Consider the following 26,065-nt stretch of genomic DNA (forward strand, 5'->3'; position numbering starts at 1 on the left):
TGCGTCTTATAGAGCGAAAAATACAGTAATTGCTAATGAACACAGTATGAAAGTTCACCCGGACCACCCGGAACTGCACTAGTTACAAGTACAGTTGGAATGCTATATCCAGTTCTCCGCATTTTGAGATACAGAGGGAAGACAAGCTGCAAAATAAAAAGGACCGGTCACAGCACGTCCATTTACTAGTTTTGCAGCTGAGATGACAGACCAGCGTACATCAAACTGAGCATGGCTACAGCTGTCAGTCTTGCCTCTTCCGACATGCTTCAGAGAGGCTGTCTGTTCTGGGCTTTTTAAGAGAGTGTCCATGCAAGTTGTCGTCTTGCTAGAAAACAAGATTATGTAGAGGGTTGGAGGGGGGGCAGAAGAGGGGTTTCTTGGCGACATCACAAGGGTTAGCCAACCAGCTTGTTTCTCAATGTCTGGTCCAGAGACCAGGGAATAGAGGGTTCACAGAGGAAGAAACCTACCCTCGTTTTATTTTGTACATCTGTGAATGGTGCAAACTTGGCAGACTGGGGAGCTGGAAGGTGAGCGCTTGTGGCACTACCTACACAAAACCTAAGGCAGCCGCATCCTTGCCTGGCAGCCAGGAGCCCCTAGGACTGGCAGCAAAACAAAGCCTGCCTGGCTGAGCTCCGTGCTCACCCCCAGTTCCATCCGCCGTGGAAATGTGGGGAGCAGCAATGGCGGACAGGGAAAAACCAACACAGAAATTTCTGGGCCAACTTGGCTTCCGGTGGCGTTTGGCAGCCACCCCCAACAACAGAGCTGGCCCAGCTAAGCTTGATTAAACATTTCAGCTCTAATTAATGGGGAGCAATATGTTCGCTACCAGCACAGATGCAGGCCCGAGACATTTCGCTGCCTGAAACCCAAGCACAAATGGTGCCCCTCACACCGCCATCGTTAATAGTTTGCACTCTTTGGGCATCAGTTACTTCCTTCGAGTATTTCATTGTGGCTTCTGCAGCAGGCAAAATGGCCTTGAAGGCCTATTTAGACTTAGATTCCCCCCACCAAAAAAACCCTCCTTAATCAATTGGTACAGTTTGGCAAGGAACGGGTTAGCTATTTCCTTCAGTCACAAAATGATCATTTTTTTTCCTGCCTGCGTTAAAGAAGAGTAATTTAACAAACAGCATACATGGAAGACTGGCTTCAAGAGAGCCCTTGAGAAATTTTCAATTTGGATTTTTTAATAATCTACTTCACGGCATTTCAGAGTTCACCAGGTTTTTTTAAAAAAATAAAAATAAAGAAGTTTGCAGATTTGAAGTGAAATCTTCAGGGCATCAAATAGTGATTTTTAGATACGTCTAAGCTCCCTGCACTCCGCTTCCTGTGAAAATTTGAGACTGACGCTTCCGCTTCACAAGCCAACCTTACGATTCCCTGTGCGTGCGCATCCATCTTAGGCATTAATCTTTGTTTTAATTTGGCTTTTAGCCTTTTATTGTATAGGCTGGCTGTAAGTGAGGGAGATAATCCCATGTGAAACAGTGGCACAGCTAGTTAGAAACGGGGGTGGGGGGGAGGGAATAAACACAGCCTGTGTAAAAAGATGCAATTATTTATTAGTCAATGAATTACATTTGCTTCTTTGTCAGTAGTGCGCTTTAGATGGCACAGCTGCAATTTTATAGAGTTCTATAAAACATCCAATTATATTGTCTCGGCCGGCTCTTCCCCTTCACTATGTTTTTGAGCTTCACTACAAAACTCCAATGTTATTTGTCTGATTTCTTTTTTTGTGTGTTGGTATGGTTTAGCAACAAGCAAGCTAACACAAAAACTCTTCGATACAGATCCCTTATCTGGGTTTGAGATTTACCACTCCGTCTCACCTGAAGTGAGCAATGTTGATGCTTAATCCATAACTAATTAGCGCTCTTTCTAAGGCCAGTCTAGAAAGGGCCTCATTTCCGCACAGCAAGTCTCCATCCCTGAATGGAAAAGACAACACTTGCCAGGCTTGGTGAATTTTCCTCCCCAACCCCACTGGCATGATCACTAATGCACTTTGCTTGCACATGTTCGGAGTAATCATGGTACCATCATGCTCTCAGTGTTCCTAGATGTTATTCCATCTCAGCCGGCTCTAAGATGGTAGAGTCTTAAGGCAAGGGCTATACCAGAAAGAAGGTTCCCATCACAAAGCGAATCACTTGCCTGCAAGTGCCCTCACGTCACAAAATGTAGCACTTCAGAGAGAAGGCTTGCAATCTGACCCTGGATTCCAAGCAGATCTGCAGCCAATGCATTGAAGGAGGTTGGACTTACAGCATGGAAGAAGTTACGGAATTGAGATTTAAAATTTACAGCATGTTATACAGTGGTACCTTGGTTCTCAAATGCCTTGGTACTCAAACACTGCAAACCCGGAAGTAAGTGTTCCGGTTTGCGAACTTTTTTCAGAAGTCGAACATGCTCCGTTTTGAGTGTTATGCTCCCATTTTGAGTGTTAAGCTGAGGTCTGTCTGTTTTTGTTATTTTGCGTTTTTGTTTTAGCAGCTCCTTTTGTTTTCTTTTTGTGACTGTGTGGAACCCAGTTCAGCTACTGATTGTGTGACTGCAGTACATTGTTTATTGCTTTCATTTTATGGGTCAGTGGTCTCATTAGATAGTAAAATTCATGTTAAATTGCTGTTTTAGGGGTTGCTTTTAGAAGTCTGGAACGGATTAATCCATTTTGCATTACTTTCTATGGGAAAGCACGCCTTGGTTTTGGAACGCTTTGGTTTTGGAATGGGCTTCCAGAACGGATTAAGTTTGAGAACCAAGGTACCACTGTACGTTGAAAGAAAACTATATGAAAATGATGTGCTGCTGGTATCTAACTCCCAGTAAACCAACAAAAATGTATAAAACAGGGTCAAATATATGCTGGAAATGTAAGAAAAAAGAGGCACCTTTTATCATATTATGTGGTGGACGTGTCAGGTTGTAAAAGTATTTTGGGAAATGATGTATAATGAACTGAAAAAAATGTTTAAAATAACTTTTTCTAAAACAAAAACCTGAAGCCTATCTTTTAGGAATTTTAGGTGCTACATAGATGTTATTGGCCCAGAGATGGAAAGAAGATAAAGTCCCGACCAGAGAAGAATGGCAGATCAAGTTGATGGATTATGCCAAAATGGCTAAAATGAGCGAAAGAATCAGAAATCAGGAAGACCAAAATTTTAATAAGGAATGGGGGAAATTTATAATTTATCTTAAAAATCACTGTGAACAGAATTGTTAGTAGGATTGGAATAACACTTGTAGTTTAATGGTGAATTCTGGATAGAATGGAGATGTAAAATATTTGGATTATTATACAAGATGCAGGAGGAAATAACTAACATTAGGACCGTCAAAGGGGAGGAGGGAAGTCCAGGAGATTCTCTGGAATCTTCTTTTTATGGTGCATATTGGATATGTGATTGTAAAACTTTAATATGAAAAACCAACTATATATATATATATACCCCCAGGGTCCTTTCCAACTCTGCCATGATTCTGTGTCTTGGTCGCCTGAGCCTATAGTTACATGGAGGGTGGGAAACCGTTGAAGGACCAGTTGTCAGAATATTCCCCACCCCCTGTGTGAAAGAATCTGTCTCATTCCTTTGCCAATGTTGGTCTTTAGTCATGCTTTATTATTCATCACCACCCTGGTCCTGCAGATGGCTTAAACACCTGTGAAAGAAGCTTACGGACAAAACTTGAAACGTATGCGTAGACCGAAAAAGGATCTCTGTCATACACACACAGGCCAGGCACACTATCCCCCTCTCCTCCTGAGGTGATCTGTGCAGATCAGCTGAGACATTTGGGCGGAATAGGGTGTTCTCCGATTCCCGTGATTTGCATATAATTTGCGCTGTACTCCACCCACCTCTGTACGGTGTCTACTTAATTTCCCCCTGCTTTTAACCACTGTCAAAATGGATGGCACTTCACGGGCAGGAACAATTTGCTCGGGGTGGGCAGGCACTGAATCAGGCATTCCCAACTTAATGAAGAGTGTCCGAACTAGTAAGCAAAACTTCAATATAAATACCATTGTATATACACATGCTTTCGTTTAGGATAAAAACAGTAAAATCCACATGCATTTCCCATTCTAGCAACTTTCTTTTCTCATAGTTAATCCTCCACGGGTATTCAGCTAGAGGGGGAAAAATATGATGTCAGAATTGGCTCCGATTCCTGTTATCATCTCCTGTTGTCATTGGCAGAGAGGACGGATCTCTTATTTCCATATGCTGCTTCCCAGCCCCTGTTGAGCCCTAAATCTTGGGGGGAGTTCCCTGGCTGGGCGGAAGGGCTAGATGGATGTGCATATTCTAAAACAGGAAAATCTCTTGGGTTCGGCTGCAAAACAGGTATGAGTACACCTGGAGCTTCTCAACTCTACTCTCTTTGCAGGAAGAGCCCAAAGGAAGTATTATAACTTCGTAGCGCTCTACAAAAAGGAAATCCCTTGCCAGTCATCGTTCTAACTGCAGCAGAAGCAAAGTGAAAATGTCCAGGGTTCTAACCTCAGGCTCGCCAATTGCATGCAGATAAGAGAGAGGTGGCTTTCTGATTTTGGAACTGGTCCTTAGACAAGCAGGCCTGAGCTTTGAACAATATTCAGCTTTAACCTTTTAAAACCCTTCCAAGCAACTGAGGTGTATGCACACTTTACGGTGAAAGAAGCCAATCGTTTTGCTTCCTCTAGGGCTTTCTATCTTAAATTTGAGGGTTTCGCTAAGGAGAGCGCACTGCAAGCATTTACACCCCCACTGCAACAGAACGAAAATGCGGAATTAAAAACTGCATGTCTAAATTACTCGCGGTCCAAATGACCCCAAACATTCATTCCACAATACCTACTTTTTTGTAATAAAAATTCAAATATGCGCATTATTCATGTTTTTAATTTCTGTCTCTAGGTACCTTTTAGTTGGAGGATAAAATGTATGAGTAAGGTATGAGTAAGGCCCCACTGGAATTACTCTTGGGGGCTATTACAAACCCTTGATACCATCCCTATGTAGTTGTAACCCTGCAACATAAAGCAATAATGCTTAGCACAATTCCATGTTTCAATATTAAACTGGAGCCACTGTCAAATATACGTGGGCTTTTATTTAATCTACAACTTACTCAGGATCTATTTGATTAGTGAAATGCCTCTTGCAAAGCCATGGTGGGAATCAAGATAGATTAGGGGGGTCTAGACTCATCCTTGTCTGCATATGTTCAGTAACAGCACAGAAGTTGTATCTACGCAGCCTGGCACAGGGAGACATAAATCAATGGCTACTAGCGATGAAACCTTTGTTCTACCTCCACTGTCAGAGGCAATATGCCTTGGAATACCAGTTGCAAAGAGTTGCACATGGGGAGCATGTAGTGATTAGGTTCTGTTTCCCCCATGGGCATCTGGCTGGTCCCTGACCAGATCCGACAATGTCATGGACTGGTTGGGAGCAGAGGAAGGAGGCACCAGCTGAGGAACCACCAAGGGAAGAAGGCTCAGAGCCCGGGGATTGGTGGTGGGACAACGATGAGTGGTCAGAGGGAGAGGACTGGGAAGAAGAGGTATCAGAAGCTGAAGAGGTAACAGGTCTTAGTGAGCAGGGAGAGTCTATGGCAGAGAGATGTCCAGAATCAGGGGCAGAAGTGGAAGCAGGAGACAAGGAGGAGGGAGGCCAAGAGGCAGAGATAAGTCAGGAAGGCGAAATGTTACAAGTTTCCCTCCCATCCTGCTGCGACAAGCTCTCCTTCCTCTGTCCCCTAGAACCAGGAGAGGCATGAAAAGGGTGGAGAGGTTGGTTGCATGCAGGCACAGTCTCCGCTTGCTTGCGGAAAGCCACAAGGAGACAGGGTCTTTCAGCCTTGGCAAGTGATTTTCACGGAGGAAGATCAATGGAAATGAGCTGTTCTGCTCATTAGGCCTGACACTCAGCCAAGTCTGCAGAGACCGTGTTTTTGCTAATAAAGAGTGAACTCCATCTTTGAACTGACCGGCATGTTCCTGTGACAAGCAGGGTGGTCCGTACGTTCTTACTAAATAATCCGTACATCATTCCAACAACAAGCAGCGCTGGACACTTACAACTTAAGTGGCATGAAAATCCAGAACACTACAGCGTTGATGCTGTGGTGATATCTACTGCCAGTTTATGTAAATGAATAAATGCTGAAGTCAAGAAAGAACTTAGCATATGAAGTTGAATGTTTATAAATATATCAAAACCATGAGAGAGAATTTACTGAAGAAGCCGGCACCTTGTCTAAGTCTTGTGCGTAACATCACCGGCACTTCGTTTGATCAAACCTACCTTTGTTGATATCTACAGGAGCCTGGCTAAAGGAATTTTAAAGACTGAATCTTCCCTTTGGACACAATTTGAATGAGTTTTCTGTTTGTGGCTTCTGTAGTAGATCTTGTACATTGTTCTCTCAAGTTTTGGATTATTAATGTGAGTTTTAGAACGCAGAATGGTTTGGTAGTGTTTTGTGTGCTCCTTACTTTATATTGGTCTACTATGAGCAAATATCATGTCAGAAGAGAAGGCCTGCTCTACCCCACCCCTGCTGTGAGAAACATCTGCTTCTGCAATTATTTCCAGAGAGGTTATTTACACTGGGCCCACCAAGGGTGGCAGGCCACCCCACCCCAAAGGAGCAACAACCTTTGTGGTGGTCACTTTAGGAGCAAGCTAGGGAAAGGGCATGACCTCTGGTTAGTTTATTCTCTCGAGACTCAGGTCAAAGGTGTTGCTTTCAGTTGCCTGTATACCCCCCAACCCTTCTAGTGAAAGAGGAGTTGAGTTAAGAGAAATTGGTAAAAACTAGAACAAGGAGTCTGGGGTGCTGGGATGTAAACCACAATCACTGCATTGAGAGGCTTGCTGTTTTATTAGGCTTTTGTTTGTTGCATGCCGGATTTTAATTGTTATCTGTTTCGAAAGCCGATCTGCGCTGAAAAGCAGTGTGAGCATGTAAAGCATCTCTCTCAGATCCCAGTTGTTACGATTAATTTGCCTAAATCATAGAGGTATCTGCATTAAATAAGTCATTAGGTAAAGGTAAAGGGACCCCTGACCATTAGGTCCAGTCGTGACCGACTCTTGGGTTGTGGCACTCATCTCGCTTTATCGGCCGAGGGAACCGGCATACAGCTCAGGGTCATGAGGCCAGCATGACTGAGCCATTTCTGGTGAACCAGAGCAGCGCACAGAAATGCCATTTACCTTTCCGCCGGAGTGGTACCTATTTATCTACTTGCACTTTGACGTGCTTTCGAACTGCTAGGTTGGCAGGAGCAGGGACCGAGCAACGGGAGCTCTTCCTGTCACGGGGATTCGAACCACCGACCTTCTGATCGGCAAGTCCTAGGCTCTGTGGGTTTAACCCACAGCACCACCCGCATCCCATCAACTTAAGAAGTTGACCAAGAAATACCCCCACCCCCTGCCGACATTTTACCTTTTCTGCATCTTGTTCAAAAAGCCTGAGCTGAAAGCATTGGTCCAGTTTCACCTTCCGCACATGCCACATCTGGTGCAGATGCTGCCGCGTCGAGTGCAACCTGTCTAACATGGTGGACACTTTGGGCAAGAGGTTCTGCAGATCCGCATTTCCAGACCCAGAGTTCTTTTTGGGGAAGGTCTCGCTGCTCTGTATCCTCTGCAGCAACTTCTGCCCTTCCAAGTCCAGGTCCTCAATGGGCGCTTTGATGACCTTCTTCTTCAGCTGCGAGTGCTCTTCGATCATACTCCGAGCCGCCTCCAAGTCCTGAGGCAAGTCCTTTTTGGCCAATATGTCCTGCAGCTCCTCCAGCCTGGAGAGCATGTGTGTGGCATTGCTAATGTAATCCTCAAAGGCAACTCTGATTTCTATCCATTCCTCGTGGTTATATTCCAAGCAGCCGTCAAATTCGGGAGTTAACTGAGAAGGGTCGACAACTTTGGTAAGGCCTTCCAGAGACACCATGTTGGTCTGAAAAGCAGCAACGGTTAAAGGTTAACCACACAACGAGACACATTTAAAGCACTGGAAATGTACAATTCCATTGAACCAAACTCCAGGGAGCTTGTGCCCCCAAATCACAGTGGTTAACCATGTAAAGAGATCTGAACCTCTGCCTGTAGGGATCACCTAAGCTTTGGCATGGTTGGGCCACTGAAACTGATGGTCTGATGGGCATTATGATGTCATAAGTATGTGTTGGTGCAGAGGGCTCATTGGTTCCTTCCACGTGTGAGCAACATATGGGCATCATAGCTGTCAACTTACAGATTTGAAAATAAGAGACTAGCAGCCTCAAAAATAAGAGATCAGCAGCCAAAATAAGGGATTTTCCAAGCACAAGTATGTTCAGCTTCTGAGCCCCCTCCAAGCCAAAGGCAGAAAGCCCAGCCAGCAGCCAAACGAAGCCTCAAGCGGTGGTTCCCACAGTGCAGCAACCCGGCAAAGGGGATGCAGCAAGGAAAACCACCGTCACCTCTCTGCTGGGAAGCACTGAGCAAAGGCGAGTCCCCCGGCAACATGGCCAATTTGATCGGCACAAGGAATGCAAGCTCCACCCCCCAGTCGTTCTTGGGTGTGCAATGCAGCCAAGCAACACAGTTGGAGCCTCCCTCCTCCCTGGCTGGCAGGGAGGGAGCGGGAAGAGCTCCTTCCTTTGAAACCCGGGAAATTTAAGGGACATCATCAATAAGGTACAGCAGCGGGACACAGCGCTGGGATAAGGGAGTTTCCCGCCAAATAAGGGACTGTTGACAACTATGATGGGCGTCATCGCTGACACAGTCATCGCTGACACAGCCAGCATTCCCAGGGCCACTGAGGAATTATTTCTAGTTTGCTTGTTTTGCCATTTGGGGTTATTTTTCCCACCTGCAGTCTTGAGCATCAATGGAGGAGTACAGGAGTTTAAGCTCCGTAAGTTTCCTCAGCGACGTTGAAATGAGAGGACTTTAATGTACCAAATGCTAGTTTTACAACATTTCCCAAAACACTGTTCAAATGCTGGGTTTCCCTGCAGCACTTTGGGCACCCAGCATTGGTTATCGAGAAGTTTACCTCAAATTCAAACTTGGAGCTGCCGAAGTTAGTCCGCTGTTTCTGCCAAAAGTTGTCTGGCTTGATTATCAGTGCAACATGAATGCAACAGGGAAAGGATTCCTGCAAGATCTTCAAAAGTGGCTTAATAGAGTCCCATTTAGATCCACGCATATCTACAATAACGGTGAAACCTCGTTTACATACTTCTTCACTAGAAAGCAAACAAGACAACAGTTAATAGAGGCAGGAATGGTCCCCAGGCGCCAACCTGGCTACTCTGCCTGCCAATTCTACTCTCGTTCCCATCCGTCAACTCGGTGGGAGCTTCACCTGTAGAAGAGGGACATCTCACTGGAATTTTGCACAAGCTGGTAGGATTAAGCACTAGTGCACGGCCAGCCCTAGATGAATGAACATTTTACACATACATAATGTACATCACCCAGGCAACCAGATGCCAAGATGTCTCGGTGCATCTCCTCAAACGTTCAGGCACACACTCTCCTCCCTCTTTCTGCAGAACATCTGAACATCTGCAACAGGTATTCACAGCTGGACGGCCATCTGTCTTGGATGCTTTAGTTTAGATTCAAGCATCGAGGGGTTGGACTAGATGACCCTTGGGGTACCTTTGAACTCTACGATTCTATGACTCTACAATTCCCCAGGCACCTGCCTAGTTTACCTCTATTATTGGAGTGCCCCTGCACTAGTGGATAAAGCACAACATAGGTTTCAGTAAAAATTTAACAGTTCATTTAAAACTCAGCACAGAAGCAACCGTAGCGTCACAGAGCCAGATATCAGTGAGACAATAGTTCTGTTTTGTTAAGATGCCCTCTAATTCAAACCCTTCCTACATAGTCTAACAAGGACCTATTGACTTCAGAATGTTGATGACACTTAGCCTAGGGAGATTCAGAAAACAAAAAACCAATTGTCTGTTGATGGACTGTCCTAGTTCCTTGAAAACCTATTTATCTCTCCTCTGGGATTGCCAGGGCTGAAAATACACTGCAACGTTTCGTCCCCCAGGTCAGGGTGACAGCACTCATATTCCCCATGCTCCCCAATAAAAATACGCTGGGGTACCACTAAGTATGTGTGCAGCCAACGAGGTCTTGCTTTCTCCCGCCTTCCTCCCTCTGCACCACCCCTCCATGTTATATTGGTTGGGTGAAGAATTCGGAAGAGGCATCCTTGCAAGCTGCTTGTTTCACAAGACCTTCCACTGACTTTTGCTACTGCTTCAACTCTCTCAGCCATCTGATATAGGGCCTTGGCTCCATGGTGGATGTTTCTCCTTTAAAGATCAGTCAAGGCAGAACTGCAAAGCAACTACTCTATTCCGAAGTTAAAAATGGAAAGCGCAATGCTGGTGGTCAACAAAAGAGGTTTAAGGACTCTCTCAAAGGCAAATGAAAATGTGGTATAAACACTGACAACTGGGAAATACTGGCCTGCGAGCACTCCAGCTGGAGAACAGCCTTTACCAATGGTGTCACAGGCTCGAACTCAGGACGCAAGGGAGAAACGTGCTAAGAGGAAGGTATGCTTGGGAAACCCTCACTGTGATCAACTCCTGCCTGGAATCCTATGTCCCCACTGTGGAAGGACGTGTGGATCCAGAATTGGCCCCACAGTCACTTATGGACTTACTAATTAGACTGTGTTCATGGAAGACAATCTTATCTGCTAAGAATGATCACCAAAGAAGCAGCAATGATGTTAATGCTCTACTTTTTAGCTTAAACTTCAGATGTGCACAGGCGGAGGGGTGGGTTGTATCCAGCGCAGGGGTTTCCACTAGTCTAGCAGGGCTTCCCCCTCCCTTTCTTATCCCAGTGCCCTGCTAATCCTGTTTTGAGTTCCCCCTCTAGCCCTCAAGAGCAGATTCAGGGGGTGGAGGGTGGGCGGAGGGGAAGGAGGCAGGGAGGTCTGGTTGTGCGAGTGGACCTCATCCTGTGTATGCAACAATTTAGGATGAATCTACTAGACCCGGCCAATGGCCCATCTAGTCCAGCATCCTGTTCTTACAAGGGCTGGCCTAATCCTATTAATCTCTCTAACCTTGTTTTAAAGCCATCTAGGTTAGCAGCTATCAGATGCCTCCAAATGAGCGGCAAAAGCAGCTGCCCAAGTTTCCAATGCCGACAAAAACTACTCTCTAATGTTCATCAGCTATCCCACAATGCTCCCTCCTTCACGAAGGTGCCTTGCTAACTTGCCTGTTGTCCAAACAACCTACTGAAGTGGCAAAAGAAAAAACAAAGAGCTGCGTACTTGACTACTCGAGTCAAATGCTACCAGTGCCTAAATTCAGCCTGGCATTCGGTCCACGCCGAGTCTTTTGGAAAGCTCTGAAGCTCCACAATTCATAGCCAGATACAGTAAGGCCAGCTGGCCCCAAGGAGGAAATTTACACTTCACTCAATATTATTCTGACCGACTGAAGGAGAGGCAGCCAGCTCAGATGTGAGCTATTTCTGGGTTGAAGAGCAGTCTTGCAGAGTCATGTTCAGTACCATTTATAAGGTGCAAACTTTACTCTGGAATTAATAGTCGGTTCAACGAAATGTCCTCCCCCTGTGAAACTGGCACTTTTAAAAAAGAAGCAGCAGCAGCAGCTTCAGCCTAGTGTGAACCAGGAAAAACATCTTTTAAGTGTTGCCACTTTGCCAAAGCACCAAAACTGGCCAAAGTCACAATTAACTCTCAACAAGGCTGGTCCTCAACAGTGCAGCAAGAAGCGATGGTTCGCAAAAAGCCATTTTCTTCCTTTGCCAAAAAGCTCATAAATTCGGAACAGCTTATAAATCCACAGAATCAAGTGGTAAAGCTCTTTCTGGACTCTGCCACTTCAGGCAGCAGGTGTAGGTTGCACAGTCCAAGGCTAACACACACACACACATTCCCACCCCCAGGAAAAATTACGTCGAAGAGATGACTAGGCTGAACGCTTTCCCTGACATGCTTTTTTCAATTTGTGTGTAAATGTGGAATAGTGTACAACTGCCCCCCCACCACAAACCCGCTGCAGGAAGTGGTACAGTCCAGGGATAGGTTTGTTTTTATCATCTGAGTTTATCACTAGTTGCATAAACTGGTCTTGCAACCTGAAAAACGCTAGCAAATGCAGCAATAGTGATTCAGGCTCTGGCTTCACGCCACAATTCACTTTGCACTCCTGGTTAAGGGCAATCCTCTTGGAATAATGCATTTGCTGTTGTTGTCGTTGTTAATTGCAGCCCCGATCATTCAGGGCGAGACGGTGCAGAAAAACAACCTTACTCCAACTTTATGGCGATCTGCTTCTTCTTTGAAAGCATTCTGAATTCTCCAGAGCGGCATGCCTGGTTGCTGAGTTACATCTCCTTAAACAACTCGAAGGTTAGAGGAACATGAACTTGATATGAACCCACACAGGACTCCCTTTTAAACTGTTTTGACACAGCGAGGCAAGTAGCACAGCTTCAAATCATAATACAGGGAAGATGCCCTTACCTAGGAATACAAGCTAGGTATGAAATGAGCCTCCTAAGGTCCTCTTGTCGTATTCTATCATGGTTGCTGCGAGCTGGAAATGTTAGAATGGGGCCTCCGCGCTTATCTCTTCCACCTGAAAAAGAAACATATTGAGTGCCAACTGCAGGCTACGGTGTGCACTGGCGATAAGAGATTCTGCCCAGGGGAGGGATGAAATCTGACAGTACGCATTTGAGAAGACAGCACGGGATTCTACACATGTTCATTTCTACAAGCGTGGCTTTGGCTCAATAAAAAGATGTTGCCAATATGTTTTAAGATCTTGCTGAAAACAAAAACACACACACACACCACCAGGGGACAAGCAGTTTACAAAAGGTCTTGTTTTCAGGTCTACAAGAACCATGCTAAACATGCTGGAAGTAAATATTTAATATTTATCTGATCACATTGGCATTCCAGCCTTTGTCCCAGGACTCAAGATCAGCATTCACAGAGCAACCCTTTGTTAATTCCCCAAACAACCCAGAACATTTATTTTGTGGTTTATTTTATTGCATTTGTATCTGGCCTTCCTTCCATCATGGAACCAAAGGCAGCGTAGATGTGATTCTCAGGCAGTGGCCCATCCAGCCACGGATCAGACTACAATTTGCTTAGTTTTTAGCAAGATGGTGGCCTCATGTGCCTTCAAACCATACCCTGGGACCTTATACCAATAAGCTTGGAAGGTTAAATGGAGATTTGAACCCAGATCTTCCACTCCCAATGCCGACACTATCTATTGCTCACACCTGTGAGCTGCAGGTCAGCATGGAGACTGACCTGCAGTAAAGTTGATTCTTTATTCAAGGAAACAGAATATAAAGAAACCTACTGCAAGCAGATGCCAGAACTGAAAATCCAGCCTCCCACTTCCCCCTAAGTCTCCTCTGTGCTCGTCGTTCTGCTACATGCAAAAGTCTCCGACTTCCCGGAGACAAGAGGGGAGCGGAGCGGAATACAGTAGGACTGGAAGGCTCCTGTGAATTTGTTGCAGCCTCAGCCTCCTCCTCAGCTACCTGTCCTACGTCTGCAGTGTTTTCTGCCTCTTCTTCCTCTCTCTCACTCGAGCCTGTTACTTGTTCAGCATCCAGCCATTCTGACCCCGCTTCATCCTCTGATCTGTCTTCCCGTGTCCCACTGTGTCCTCTTCTGAAGCTTCCCTAGGGTGGCTCCTCCTACAATTCCTCATTGTCCAGCCAGTCCCTGACCACACCCCTCTGTTGCTCCCTCCATCTCTCCCTCCCGTCCCCACTGGCCAGTCTCGACGGCAAGCTAACTGGGAGTCTATAAACCACTTTGCACACTTACACTGATAGATACAATTACTGGTACTCCTAATAACACTCTACAATGCCTCTCATACGACTTGGAAAGGCCAAGAACAGAAAACTACTCATTGGAGCAACATGACCACTACAAAAACATGCAGACCAGGATTGTTCTTCAAAGCCAGAAAACCAACAACCCTATCCCTACTTCCAAGGACTTTATAGAGAAGGCTGCATGGAGTTCCCAGTTAGTCTTCCATGCAGACACTGGCCAGATCCCGGAAACCTTAGCTTCATACCAGCAACTATGTCATGTGCCTTTTGCATCCTTTATTGAGGCTCTTGAAGGCTACAAGAGATAGAAGCTGAGGCATTTGCAAAAGACAGCAAAACACTGAGCCGCAATGAACACATGGCGGAGTCAGCTGCATGCACAGTGTGAGAAACGACACGGAGCCAGGACTGGCTATGACCTCATCAGACGTTCCTTCATCTCCTACCTTGGCCCCCTTTTGAGAAAGGACAAAGGACATGTGCCAAACCTGACATGGAAAGTCTGTGGCCACTGCTGTGACTATTTCCTTGACGTCCAGGGGACTATTTGCATTCCTGGTGATGCTACGTGCTTAACTTAAGGTCCAATTATGGGGAAGTAAAGGCATCCATCACTAACATCGGTATTACTATACCACTTAAAACAGGGGTTGGCAAGGTTTACCTCGTCTGGGCTGGTTAAGTCGAGCGGAGATCCCTCCTTGGGCCAGATTACACATGCGCAATTTCTGGAGTCTGCATAGACGCGATTTTCAGCGTATGCGCATGTGCGATTTTCAGCACCACGGAAGCGAGTCACTGCGCCAGTTTAGCGCAGCGGGCGGCTTGGTTCGGGGGCAGCTCGTGGGCCAGTTAAACAGCCCCCATGGGTTGCCGACCCCTGACTTAAAAGGAATGCCAGAAAACAAATTTTGTTGGACTTACTGCAGTGGAGCAAAGGCACAAAAAGCAATCTCATCAGTTTCAACTCCTCCCATAACTGCGCAACTTTACCTGTTTTTATTATCTCCCCCAGGACAATTTTCCAGCTCACTCTAGTTAAATTAGCCAATCAATTACGGCACGTCCATGCTATTTGTAGAGATCTGCCATGGAGACTCACCCACTACTTTAGCCTTTCGAAAGCAGATGAAACCTGGTTATTCAACACAGCAGTTTGTGGACTTTGGTGCCAGTGCTGAGGTTTATTTCAGCTGGCTTCTTAACCACCTGCCTTACTTTTTAGTACCTATAGCCAGAATTGCTTTCATTTGTAACCTGCTCAGGAGTTGTATTTGCAATGAAAAACTCATAATAAATGTTTTAAATTAAACAAACCTGTCTATACAGTTACACCGCCTTTTTTAAAAAAGGGGGGAGGGTATTTTTCTTCTTTATTTTAACGCTATTGCAAAATTATAATCTCCAGGAATGTAGGTTTGGTGGTGGGAGAAAAGGAATGTGCAACTGTTAATGAACCCAAACCCAATAAGATATTGATCTCTCTCCAGCCCTAATCTTTGACAGTCATCTCTGATTAGGATTCACACATTTTTGGGGTACAGTAAACCAAGAAAATATGGTCTCACCCCGTTTTACACGCATGGCAACAACACCTCTGCCCTGAAACATAACAGCAAGAACCCACTGGGGTCTCCAGGGGTCATGTAGAAGCCCAGATTAGATGGGTGCTTAGTTATTCCAGCTTCACTGCAGAAACTAAGGATATTCTAACACAGGAGAGAGACATTGTCAATAGATACCAACACTTACCGGGGTGAAAGCATTGTTGGACTCATATATTATGAGAGGCACTACCGAGATAACAAAGCGAAACTTTAAACTTCCAAAGTCTAACTACCCATCTGCTCCACGCTGCTCCGTTAACTTGGCTTAGCAGAGAAAGACTTACACCTAGGGCGAGTTGAGCTTAGTCAGACTCTCCCGGATGAGAAAACACAGTCTTGTTTAACCAAGAACAACGAACAAATGAACCACAGATCTGCAGCCGAAGAAACCAAAAGAGAAAAATGGTTCTAGCTCCATATACTTTCACCGGCTGACATAAATGGCAGGGAGGCTGCCTCTTACGCAACTACAGAAGATCTGTAGCAAAAGGCAGGCATTTTGTGTAAGAAATCGAAGCCCATCTTGGTGAAAGATGTAACATGGAATCTAGGGCGCGTATCTTCTGCTAACCATAGACCAAACTACCCTGACTAAAGCCTAGGCTGTACAGTCGTACCTTGGATCCTGAACGCCTTGGGAGTCTAACATTTTGGCTTCCGACTGTCGCAAACCCAGAAGTGAGTGTTCCGGTTTGCAAACGTTCTTTGAAACCTGAACGTCCAACGAGGTCCTGCAGCCAATCGGACGTCACACCTTGGTTTCCGAATGTTTTAGAAGTCGAACGGACTTCCAGAACGGATTCCGTTCAACTTCTGAGGTACAAGTAAGTGTGTGTGTGTGTGTGTGTGTGTGTGTAGGTTGATTTGAGAGCTCAGCTTGATTTGGGAATAGTTCCCTGCTATAAGACTGACTGATTGACTGACCGCATTTTTCGCTCTATAAGACGCACCAGACCACAAGACGCACCTAGTTTTTGGAGGAGGAAAACAAGAAAAAAAATATTCTGAATCTCAGAAGCCAGAACAGCAAGAGGGATCGCTGTGCAGTGAAAGCAGCAATCCCTCTTGCTGTTCTGGCTTCTGGGATAGCTGTGCAGCCTGCATTCACTCCATAAGACGCACACACATTTCCACTTACTTTTTAGGAGGGAAAAAGTGAGTCTTACAGAGCAAAAAATACGGTATTTATAGAGAAATTTCTATCTCACACTTCGAGGCCCCATACAAGTCTAGGCTTGTCGTAACCAACACACAAGCAGTGCCTGGAGTAAAACAAAGGTCAACAAAAATGGCCACCTTGACTTTTAGAAATTGAGAAAGACGGAACCATATTCCTAACACTCAAAATGTCTACAAATCCAGCCACTGCCAGCCCCAAACTTGGTGAGGGGTACGGAGCTAACTTTGACCATGTAGCACTCTGAAGGTTCTGAATTCCACCCTAAGTACAGTTATGGGGTTGGGAGGGAGTGTGTGTCTTGACTTACGGCGTCAGTGCTTTTCTGGGCTCCTGCGCGACGGTCAGATAAATCATGCTTGAATTTGGGATCTCAGAAATCTTCTCTATTGTTTTGCCTCCACTAAAAGGTGGTAACTCGTGTCGGGGCCACTGCTCACGGTGGCAGAACATGCAACACACGACCCTTACTAACCTTAGGCACCATGAGCTAAGTGTCAAGCAGAAATAAAGAACTTATTTCCACAAAAAGAGCTGCGAAGAAAGGGAGGAAACCAAGACTCAATGAATACTACATGAAATATTATCAGTCCCCTTTCCTGAGCTATCGTTCAGTTTCTGCTTCTTCATATTTGTTATATTTATCATGGATTTCTCTTGTCTCAGGCCTTTGGCTATTAACACAATCTATGTCCTTTTAAATTGTCTGTGTGGCACTGGTGTTACTGGTTTTGTTACTTTGTTGTGCATTATTGAGTTTTTATATTATAAACCACCCTGCCACCCTGTTATTCTCAGATGAATGGCAGTAATAATAATAATAATAATAATAATAATAATAATAATTACAACTGAAGGCTTGCCCAGACTAAAACAAACTTCTCTACCCTTTCATATGTCATAGTCCAACATTTTTCAGTTTTTAGGGGAAAGGGAGGGGGCTCCCTTTTTTTTTTGCATCCCCCCTTTCAAAAAAGGAGCTTCATGTCTCTAATCAGAATAATTATCCTCATAACTCAGATTTGGAATTTTCCTCAGGCTACTTATGGCTAAGATGAGACTCAAACCAAGTTTGAAAAGTATTATACAGCGCTAAATGTATTCCTATGAGCACAATAATACAACTATATAAGCAGCATTCGCATTTATTTTCTGTTGGGATGCGTCAAAGGGGAGGGTGCTGTTTTGAGCCCAGCAAGTGGGTTTTTCAAGCAAATCTGGGCCGCGGCGATAGGACAGAGTTAAAACCCTTTTTTTGCATTCTGCGATTTCACACCGCTAAACCAAACAGAGCTGGGAGGCAGAACACATCCTTTTAAGTAGTCAGTTGCTTAGGGATTGTGGGCGAAAAGACTGCTCCACGATAATCCCAACAGCTTTTAAAGTGTTTAAACTTGAAAGAATGTCACAGACGTAGTCTATTTAACAGCCGCAAACCATTAAAGCACGTTGCATGCTGCTCTCTGGAAAGCTACCTAGCGACGTATGGGGCCGTAGAAAGCTCATTTCAATGTTTAGGGTCCGACTGGTTTTCAGTTCCCGCTCTTCCACAGATTTAGAAACTAGCCTGTTTTGAAATGCCGTAACAGCTTCAGGCACACGTGGGTGGCGCTGTGGTGTAAACCACTGAACCTTGCTGATCAGAAGGTCGGCGGTTTGAATCCCCGCAACAGGGTGAGCTCCCGTTGCTCTGTCCCAGCTCCTGCCAACCTTAGCAGTTCAAAAGCACACCAGTGCAAGTAGATAAGGAGGTATTGCTGTGGTGGGAAGGTAAACAGCGTTTCCGTGAGCTCTGGTTTCCATCACGGTGTTCTGTTGTGCCAGAAGTGGTTTAGTCATGCTGGCCACATGACCCAGAAAGCTCTCTGTGGACAAATGCCAGCTCCCTCAGCCTGAAAGCGAGATGAGCACCGCAACCCCATAGTCACCTTTGACTGGACTTAACCGTCCAGGGGTCCTTAACCTTTTCTCTTTTTTTAACCAGTAAGGCAAACCCATCACAAACTGTTTAGGATGTCTCAACCTGGCTCTTGGATTAATAAGCCCAAGACAACAAATGAATACAGAGACTGTCCTATTAACCTCTCTTAAAAAGAGAAGATTCAGAGGAATAAAGAACAGTTCATTACATTTACAGCCCGCTTTTCGTCTAAGGAGCTCAAGATGGTGTTTCTCCATAGGGTTAGGCTGAGATACCCAGATTAGCCCTGGGTCACCCAGTGGTTGAGTGGGGATTTCAACCCTGGTCTTCCAGGTACTAATGGCTACCCCAGACGGACATCCTCAGAGGTAGCACTATGGAGTATATATATCGGGAGAAACAAAAAATATATATCCTTTTTTTAAGTTAAAAATTCCTGAGCAATTTTATGCAGGAGTGATCCACTCTTAAATGAGTATTTGGAATGCACCCCCTACCTCAAAACAAAAGAAAGACAAATAATATTTGTTAGATAGGTAAATTTAAAAACAGGACAACACTTCTAAAGATATGAAGTTGTTTGAACTGCTTATACAGTGGAACTTCGGTTTCTGAACGTTTCAGAAGTCGAACAATTCGGAACATGAACGCTGAAAACCCGGAAGTAATTGCTTCCATTTTCGAACGCGCCTCGGAAGTCGAACGACTTCTGAGGCGTGTTTCTCCATTTTTTCAATGGATTCTGCCGACCACCCACTGATCCTTGGGTTTTCGAACGGATTACGTTTCAAACAGATTATTTTTGAAAACTGAGGTTCTGATGTATACAAATTAAACACTTCTGTTATTTACATGGAAAGGAGAATGACTTGAGAAAAACCTGGTTAAGTTTTTCTTCAAAGCATCTTATATTTTATTTTGCCGCCAACACCTCATTCATGTCCTAGACTGCAAGCCCAACACACGTTCCCATGCAGGTAAATTCAACTGACCCAAATGAGCCTGACCGCTGAGTAAAAATGGACAACATTGTGTTGCTGGTGAGCACTGACTAAATATCCATGAAATACAGGTCAGGGTTGTACACAAAATGCATCTCCTTACCTGACAGGTATGCAACTTTCTCCTTCAAGATTGGCAGGACTTCCATAGCTTTCATTTCATCATTTTTACGAAATCCTGAAGAAATAAATAAAATGGAGGTTATTTGGCTTTAAAATCAATATGCGTTTCCCAGAAGAGAACTAAGCTATACATATTCAACAGAGACAAAAGTTTCTGGGACTATAGCATTTCATGGTCTAGCTTTTTTTATGGATTGTACCATTTCATATTACACTGCAGAGAGCGAAGAAGACTGCTTATTGGACAGTTCCCCATGAAAAACTCTACCCTATTCAATGCAGCTGTAGTAGAACAGCAGCCCTAAAATCAGATTTTTTAAAAAAACAGCTTAGTTTAAATGTCATCCACATGCAAAAAAGCATACTCTAACAACCGCAGTTATAAAATCTTAAATCTGAGTCCATTATCCTCTCACATATATTTGAGTTAAAAGCCCGTAAGAGAACATAAACAGGTCCAAAATATGAGCCAAGAGGTCAAGCACTATAAGTATGACACAATAAGTATTGCCACGTATTTATCATTGTGCTGCAAATATTTAGGCTGCAATCCAAAAACACACTTAACAGGAACTAAACACCAATGAAGACAATGTGAAATTCTTCAGGGTAAGCTGCAAAATTGTTATTTATTATTATAATTACATTTATTAATTGCCTTCTAAATCACCTTCTCGATGCAATTTACAGGTAAGATAATTAATAACAGTTAAAACACAAGTATGTGTCGGGGACGCAGGTGGTGCTGTGGGTAAAAGCCTCAGCGCCTAGGGCTTGCCGATCGAAAGGTCGGCGGTTCGAATCCCTGCGGCGGGGTGCACTCCCGTTGTTCGGTCCCAGCGCCTGCCAACCTAGCAGTTCAAAAGCACTCCCGGGTGCAAGTAGATAAATAGGGACCGCTTACCAGCGGGAAGGTAAACGGCGTTTCCGTGTGCGGCTCTGGCTCGCCAGAGCAGCGATGTCACGCTGGCCACGTGACCCGGAAGTGTCTCCGGACAGCGCTGGCCCCCGGCCTCTTGAGTGAGATGGGCGCACAACCCTAGAGTCTGTCAAGACTGGCCCGTATGGGCAGGGGTACCTTTACCTTTTTAAAACACAAGTATATTTAAAGCAAGACTAAAACCCCAGTGGTAAAATCTCTTTTCTCCAGCTGGGTAAGCTTGTCAGAACAAAATGTCTTCAACTGTTTCCAGAAAGTGCAGATAGTTGATTAAAATCATTATCCAAAACAACGTGGGCATTTTATTTTTCACGACAGGCACATTATACTGCCCAGTTAACCAACAGCCTTTCCTCATGCAAACTTTCGGTCCTTTAGTCTGCGAGTAAGTGATCTTGCTTAGTGTCCTTAGATACCTATAGAATGGCAAAACACAACCTCTTAATCTCACATTTACTTTCCTAAACAAACAGTGCTGGTTACGGCTGGCATGATAAACTAAAGCCAGGGAGGGCGAGGAGAGTGCAATCCCATCGCCCTCAATCTTCCGTTGTGCGATTTGCTTTTTAAAACCTCTGCTTGCTTTTTAATTTGTTTGGTGTTAAGGTTGTACAGTTCATCTCTTTTGTAAGCTGCCTTGTGCATGTCATGATCCTGTAAGCAGACTCCCTTTTCTTCAGGGAATGAAACTAAGGACTAATGTCAGAAGGGGAACTGCATGCGGGGCAATCCCTGATGATGATGATGATGAATTATTTATACTCCTCCCATCTGGCCGGGCCTCCCCAGCCACTCTGGGCAGCATCCAACTGAATATTAAAAACACAATAAAACATCAAACATTAAAAACTTCCCTAAACAGGGCTGCCTTCAGATGTCCTCTAAAAGTGAGGTACAGTGGTACCTCTAGTTGTGGACTTAATTCGTTTTGGGGTGCCATCCGCACCCCAAAAAGTCCGCAACTAGAGCGCCTCTTACATGTGCATGCACGAAGCGCACAGATCTCTTCTGCGCATGTGTGCGTAGCAAGCCAGGAAGTAAACACCTCTGGGTTTGCTGCATTCGTAAGCTGAAAGTCCGTAACAAGAGCGGAACGCAACTAGAGGTACCAGTGTACTTGTTTATTTCCTTGACATCTGATGGGAGGGCGTTCCACAGGGCGGGTGCCACGACCAAGAAGGCCCTCTGCCTGGTTGCCTGAAACCTCACTTCTCGCAGGGAGGGAACATCCAGAAGGCCCTCAGCGCTGAACCTGTGTCCGGGCTTAACGATGGGGATGGAGACGCTCCTTCAGGTATACTGGGCCGAGGCTGTTTAGGACTTTCAAGGACAACACCAGCACTTTGAATTGTGCTTGGAAATGTACTGGGAGCCAATGAATATCTTTCAGGACCAGTGTTACATTATCTCGGCGATCACATCTGCGAGATGAGCCTATGATATTAGTGCACCCCTCTAGCCCAAGAATGTCACACTGCCGACTTCCTGGTTGGTCACATGGTATGGCAGTCATGGAGTCTTTTGGCTGAAAGAATTCCAGCACTTTGAAGAAGGGAGAGACTGTGAGAGTGACACAGTTCCCCATTAAAACCTCAGATCGGGCGTTCTGAGGACTTGGTTTATCCGGCAAGCCTTATCTGCGACTCCCCCAGTCCCCAGTAAGCTCGTCACACTGCCATCCCTCAGAGGACTCCATCTCAGAAGCCCCATTGCCACCGGGATATCCCTCACTCTGTTAACATACATGACTGCTGGAACAAGCTGGGCTCCTCTAACTGAAGAGACACGTTTCAGTAAAGGTGGAACTGGCAACAAGGAGAGGACTGCTGCTCCGTCAAAGCAACATCAAAGCTTGGCTGTCTTAAAGCTGCCGGACTGAGTCCTGCACAAGGCCTCACCTATGATGGGGAGAGTGCTTGCATAGCAACAGCCTCGTTCTATATCAATTCCTCAATTCCAACACACTTTCACTCCAAGGCACAAAAGGGAAACGGGCAACACGACCAGATGTTCCGGTTTATGCTCCTTGGTAGCTACCCATGCTTTATTTAGCTGCAAGAAAATAGATTTCAACTCTCCTAGCAGCCAATCAGTACACAGGCTTGTTGGGATAATGTATGAGTTTGGAAATGCGAGAAGCGGATGGAAATTGCCGATGATTTACAATTGATCCGATCCAGACTGACTTTGTACGAAGCTGCTGTTCGCGAATAATCCTGCACCGTGTAATATCTTTTATGAGGTGTTGCCTCTCATATTCCAGATACCCTGAAGTGCTGAGCAAAGGAGCCTGGGAGGTTCCCACATGTACAGGTAAAGATAAAGGGACCCCTGACCGTTAGGTCCACTCGTGACCGACTCTGGGGTTGCGGCGCTCATCTCGCTTTATTGGCCGAGGGAGCCGGTGTACAGCTTCCGGGTCATGTGGCCAGCATGACTAAGCTGCTTTTGGCGAACCAGAGCAGCACACAGAAACGCCGTTTACCTTCCCGCCAGAGCAGTACCTATTTATCTACTTGCACTTTGACGTGCTTTCAAACTGCTAGGTTGGTAGGAGAAGGGACCGAGCAACGGGAGCTCACCCTGTCGCGGGGATTCGAACCGCCGACCTTCTGATCGGCAAGCCCTAGGCTCTGTGGTTTAACCCACAGTACCTCAGGCTAAGAACAGTTTCAGGTTAAGAAAGGACCTCCAGAATGAATTAAGTTCTTAACCTGAGGTACCACTGTACCCCAGAATGAGATACGTTTATGCAACACACAAAACAATTTCAGACTTTTCCGCTGGAAATACTTTGAAGATCATTGAGGGGGAGACACACACAAATGCATCATCTGAACCATCCCCTAGCCTTCAGACTTTCCACCCAACTATCTGGAGTTGGACCCAGAGAGGATGGTCAGTAGCAAACCAACGAGCTTTAAATCTACACACCTCTCTCCTCCCTACTGCATTACTCTCAGTGTTACCTGTTAATTCCATTCCCCCTCTCAGCTTCCTTTGTTCTGGGAGGCAGCCAGATTTTCCATACTTGCATTTTTGTGGGCAATTCTTCTGACCAGCTTTTTACATTTGGTAAAAGCATGTAAGTCCCGGTCCCCATCCCCCCTTTTTGAATATATAGCTCGTTTATTCCAGATATCCAAAGAAATCAGTATCTCCCAACTCTTGAGGAATGCCTTAATAAAATACAAGAATACCGATTTATGGCCAAATTAACATGTTCTACACATGCTGAAGGGGAAAGGAGGGGGTGGTTTTGTGGATGCCCTTTCGTTAAATTCCAACAATAAAATAAATATATCAACACTCCTTGTCTTTTAAAAGGTTGCCTTAAAATGATTCCCTCCAGCATGGATTCCAGCCCAGGTGAGCAAGAACAATTACCAAATAAAGTAGTCCGCATTTCATTGTTGGTTATTTACCCAGAAACAAATTGTGCCTCTTTCCCCCCTCTAAGTGTGCCATGAAATTCACGCCAAGCACCAGCCATTTACAAGGTTGGTTTTTTTTAAAGTAAATCACCCCAGAACATCTATAGCTGAGGTCTGAACACGGAGGGTTTCTGAAAATTGCTGCATGCGTGTACAGATCCATAAATATCTGCATCCATCTCTACTCACACACTGGCTCGGCATCCCTCCCTCCAGCATCCTCAGCACCGCACATTAATAGAGATGATGTCATCTTTTCAAAATCAGGGCAGTCTGCAGCTCCGGCTGCCACTGCAATGCCTGCAGTATTCGCCGGGTTTGCCAGAGTGCAAGGCAGCGCAGCCGAGATCCGAGCTGGGGAGCTCAGAAAGAGCTCCCTTATTTGAATCCCGCTTGCACGCAGCACATGGGAGGGAAATTATTCTCTCATTATTCCGTGCAGACGCTTGAACCGTATCGATTCACGAACTGGGCTTCACGTCATTCCTACCTGACCTAACAAAGCATAGTCGTTTATGCTTTGACAAGCCTGAATTTAACAGGGCCACAAGATTTCCGCAGGAACAATGAAACAACTAATTTGCTTCATGAGTGTGGGGAGAATTGCCCATTTTTGCAACGCTTCTTTTCTGTTTATCCTCGCAAACCACAAATGTCATAGATAACAAACTCTCTCCTATAAATAGCCGAGATAATAAACCCCACTGTAGGCAAGGAATAATTCTTTTAGGCAACACCCCCCCCGGTAAGTGATCCAAACTTTGTTTGATCTTATTTGATACTTTGTCCCCACCCCCGTTATTATCATTTTATTATTATTTATTGAATTTATATACTGGCCTATACCCAGGGAGGGGGGTCTCAGGGCAGTTCACAGAACAAAATCAAGATATAAAACCACAAAATATACAATCAAAATAAAAACAACAACCCAATAGCCCCTCCTCACAAAAAACAAAACAAAACATTTTAAAAGGGTATAGGAAGTCAATCAAATCAACCAAAGGCTTGGTTAAAAAGGAATGTTTTTGCCTGGCACCTAAAGGTGTATAATGAAGGCACCAGGCGAACTTCCTTGGGGAGAACATTCCACAGATGGGGAGCCACTGCAGAGAAGGCCCCGTTCTCGTGTTGCCCCCCACTGGACCTCTTGAGGAGGCGGCACACGAAGGAGGGACTCAGAAGATGATCTCAGGGTCCAGGTAGGTTCATATGGAAAAAGGCGGTCCTTGAGTTATTGCGGTCCTGAGCCGTTTAATGCATATAACCTTGAACATCACGAACATTTTTAAAAAATCACAAAATGTATGCCTTCATATACCCATATCTGTACTCTGTAAGGAATTTTAACATTCTAGCATGACATTCTTATCTACCATTAAAAACAAGTATAATAATTCCTTAAGCATCCCGCAAAAGATTTGGCTAAGGGATCTCTACAATGCAGTGCAGCCACTCCAGCCAGTATTTTCTAAGGCTGCATTCACATGCCAGTTTATTCCAATTTCCACATTTTATCTGCAACTACAGTGAATACATTTAGCACGCATGTCTGTACTATTTGCAAATGGGTTGTTTCTGGAAGCAAGTAACAAGGAAATGAGCACTACAGTTCTAGAAGTGGCTTTTACATCACGTGAAACCTCAAATACAGCGAAGAACTTAACAGCTAGGCTGGGGGAAAGTCGTGAAAATGGAATAAACTGCCCTGCGAATGCCTTCTAAGCTTCATTCTACGCACCGTGTCCCATATTTCACAACAGTAATGTTGTCGGACATAAAAGTCCAAGGAAATAATAATTCTTTTGTCCATTTGCCTTGCCATCTCAGGAAGATTTGAGCACAGGGAAGCACCTGGAGGAAGGATGGATAATCTCCTTGCCCATCACTTTACAGACGTTTTTGTTCTGCTCCCATACAATATTATAGCATATATCCTGTTTGTTTTTCACCCC

The 26,065-nt window shown here is 45.0% G+C and overlaps 1 protein-coding gene across 7 annotated transcripts in view; it reads right to left on the reverse strand.

The window, feature by feature from the left end:
• The window catches only part of TRIO (trio Rho guanine nucleotide exchange factor), a 257,003-nt gene that overhangs the window by 175,969 nt on the left and 54,969 nt on the right, over positions 1 to 26,065 (reverse strand). For 6 of the 7 annotated variants that reach the window (XR_014513332.1, XM_083449240.1, XM_083449242.1 and 3 more), the window contains exons 2-5: positions 19,717 to 19,791; positions 12,559 to 12,673; positions 9,073 to 9,265; positions 7,474 to 7,986 (exon numbers count right to left, since the gene is read on the reverse strand). Coding sequence is in view for 6 of the 7 variants with exons in the window: in XM_083449240.1 (XP_083305366.1) it covers positions 7,474 to 7,986; positions 9,073 to 9,265; positions 12,559 to 12,673; positions 19,717 to 19,791 (896 nt within the window). In the remaining variant the exon portion in view is untranslated. Of the gene's footprint in view, positions 1 to 7,473; positions 7,987 to 9,072; positions 9,266 to 12,558; positions 12,674 to 19,716; positions 19,792 to 24,299; positions 24,318 to 26,065 lie in introns of those variants that run through there. The other variant, XM_083449243.1, reaches the window with a different exon arrangement.

The sequence above is a fragment of the Podarcis tiliguerta genome (genome assembly GCF_965153285.1).
Source record: "Podarcis tiliguerta genome assembly, chromosome: 7".
In the NCBI taxonomy this organism is placed as follows: Eukaryota; Metazoa; Chordata; class Lepidosauria; order Squamata; family Lacertidae; genus Podarcis; species Podarcis tiliguerta.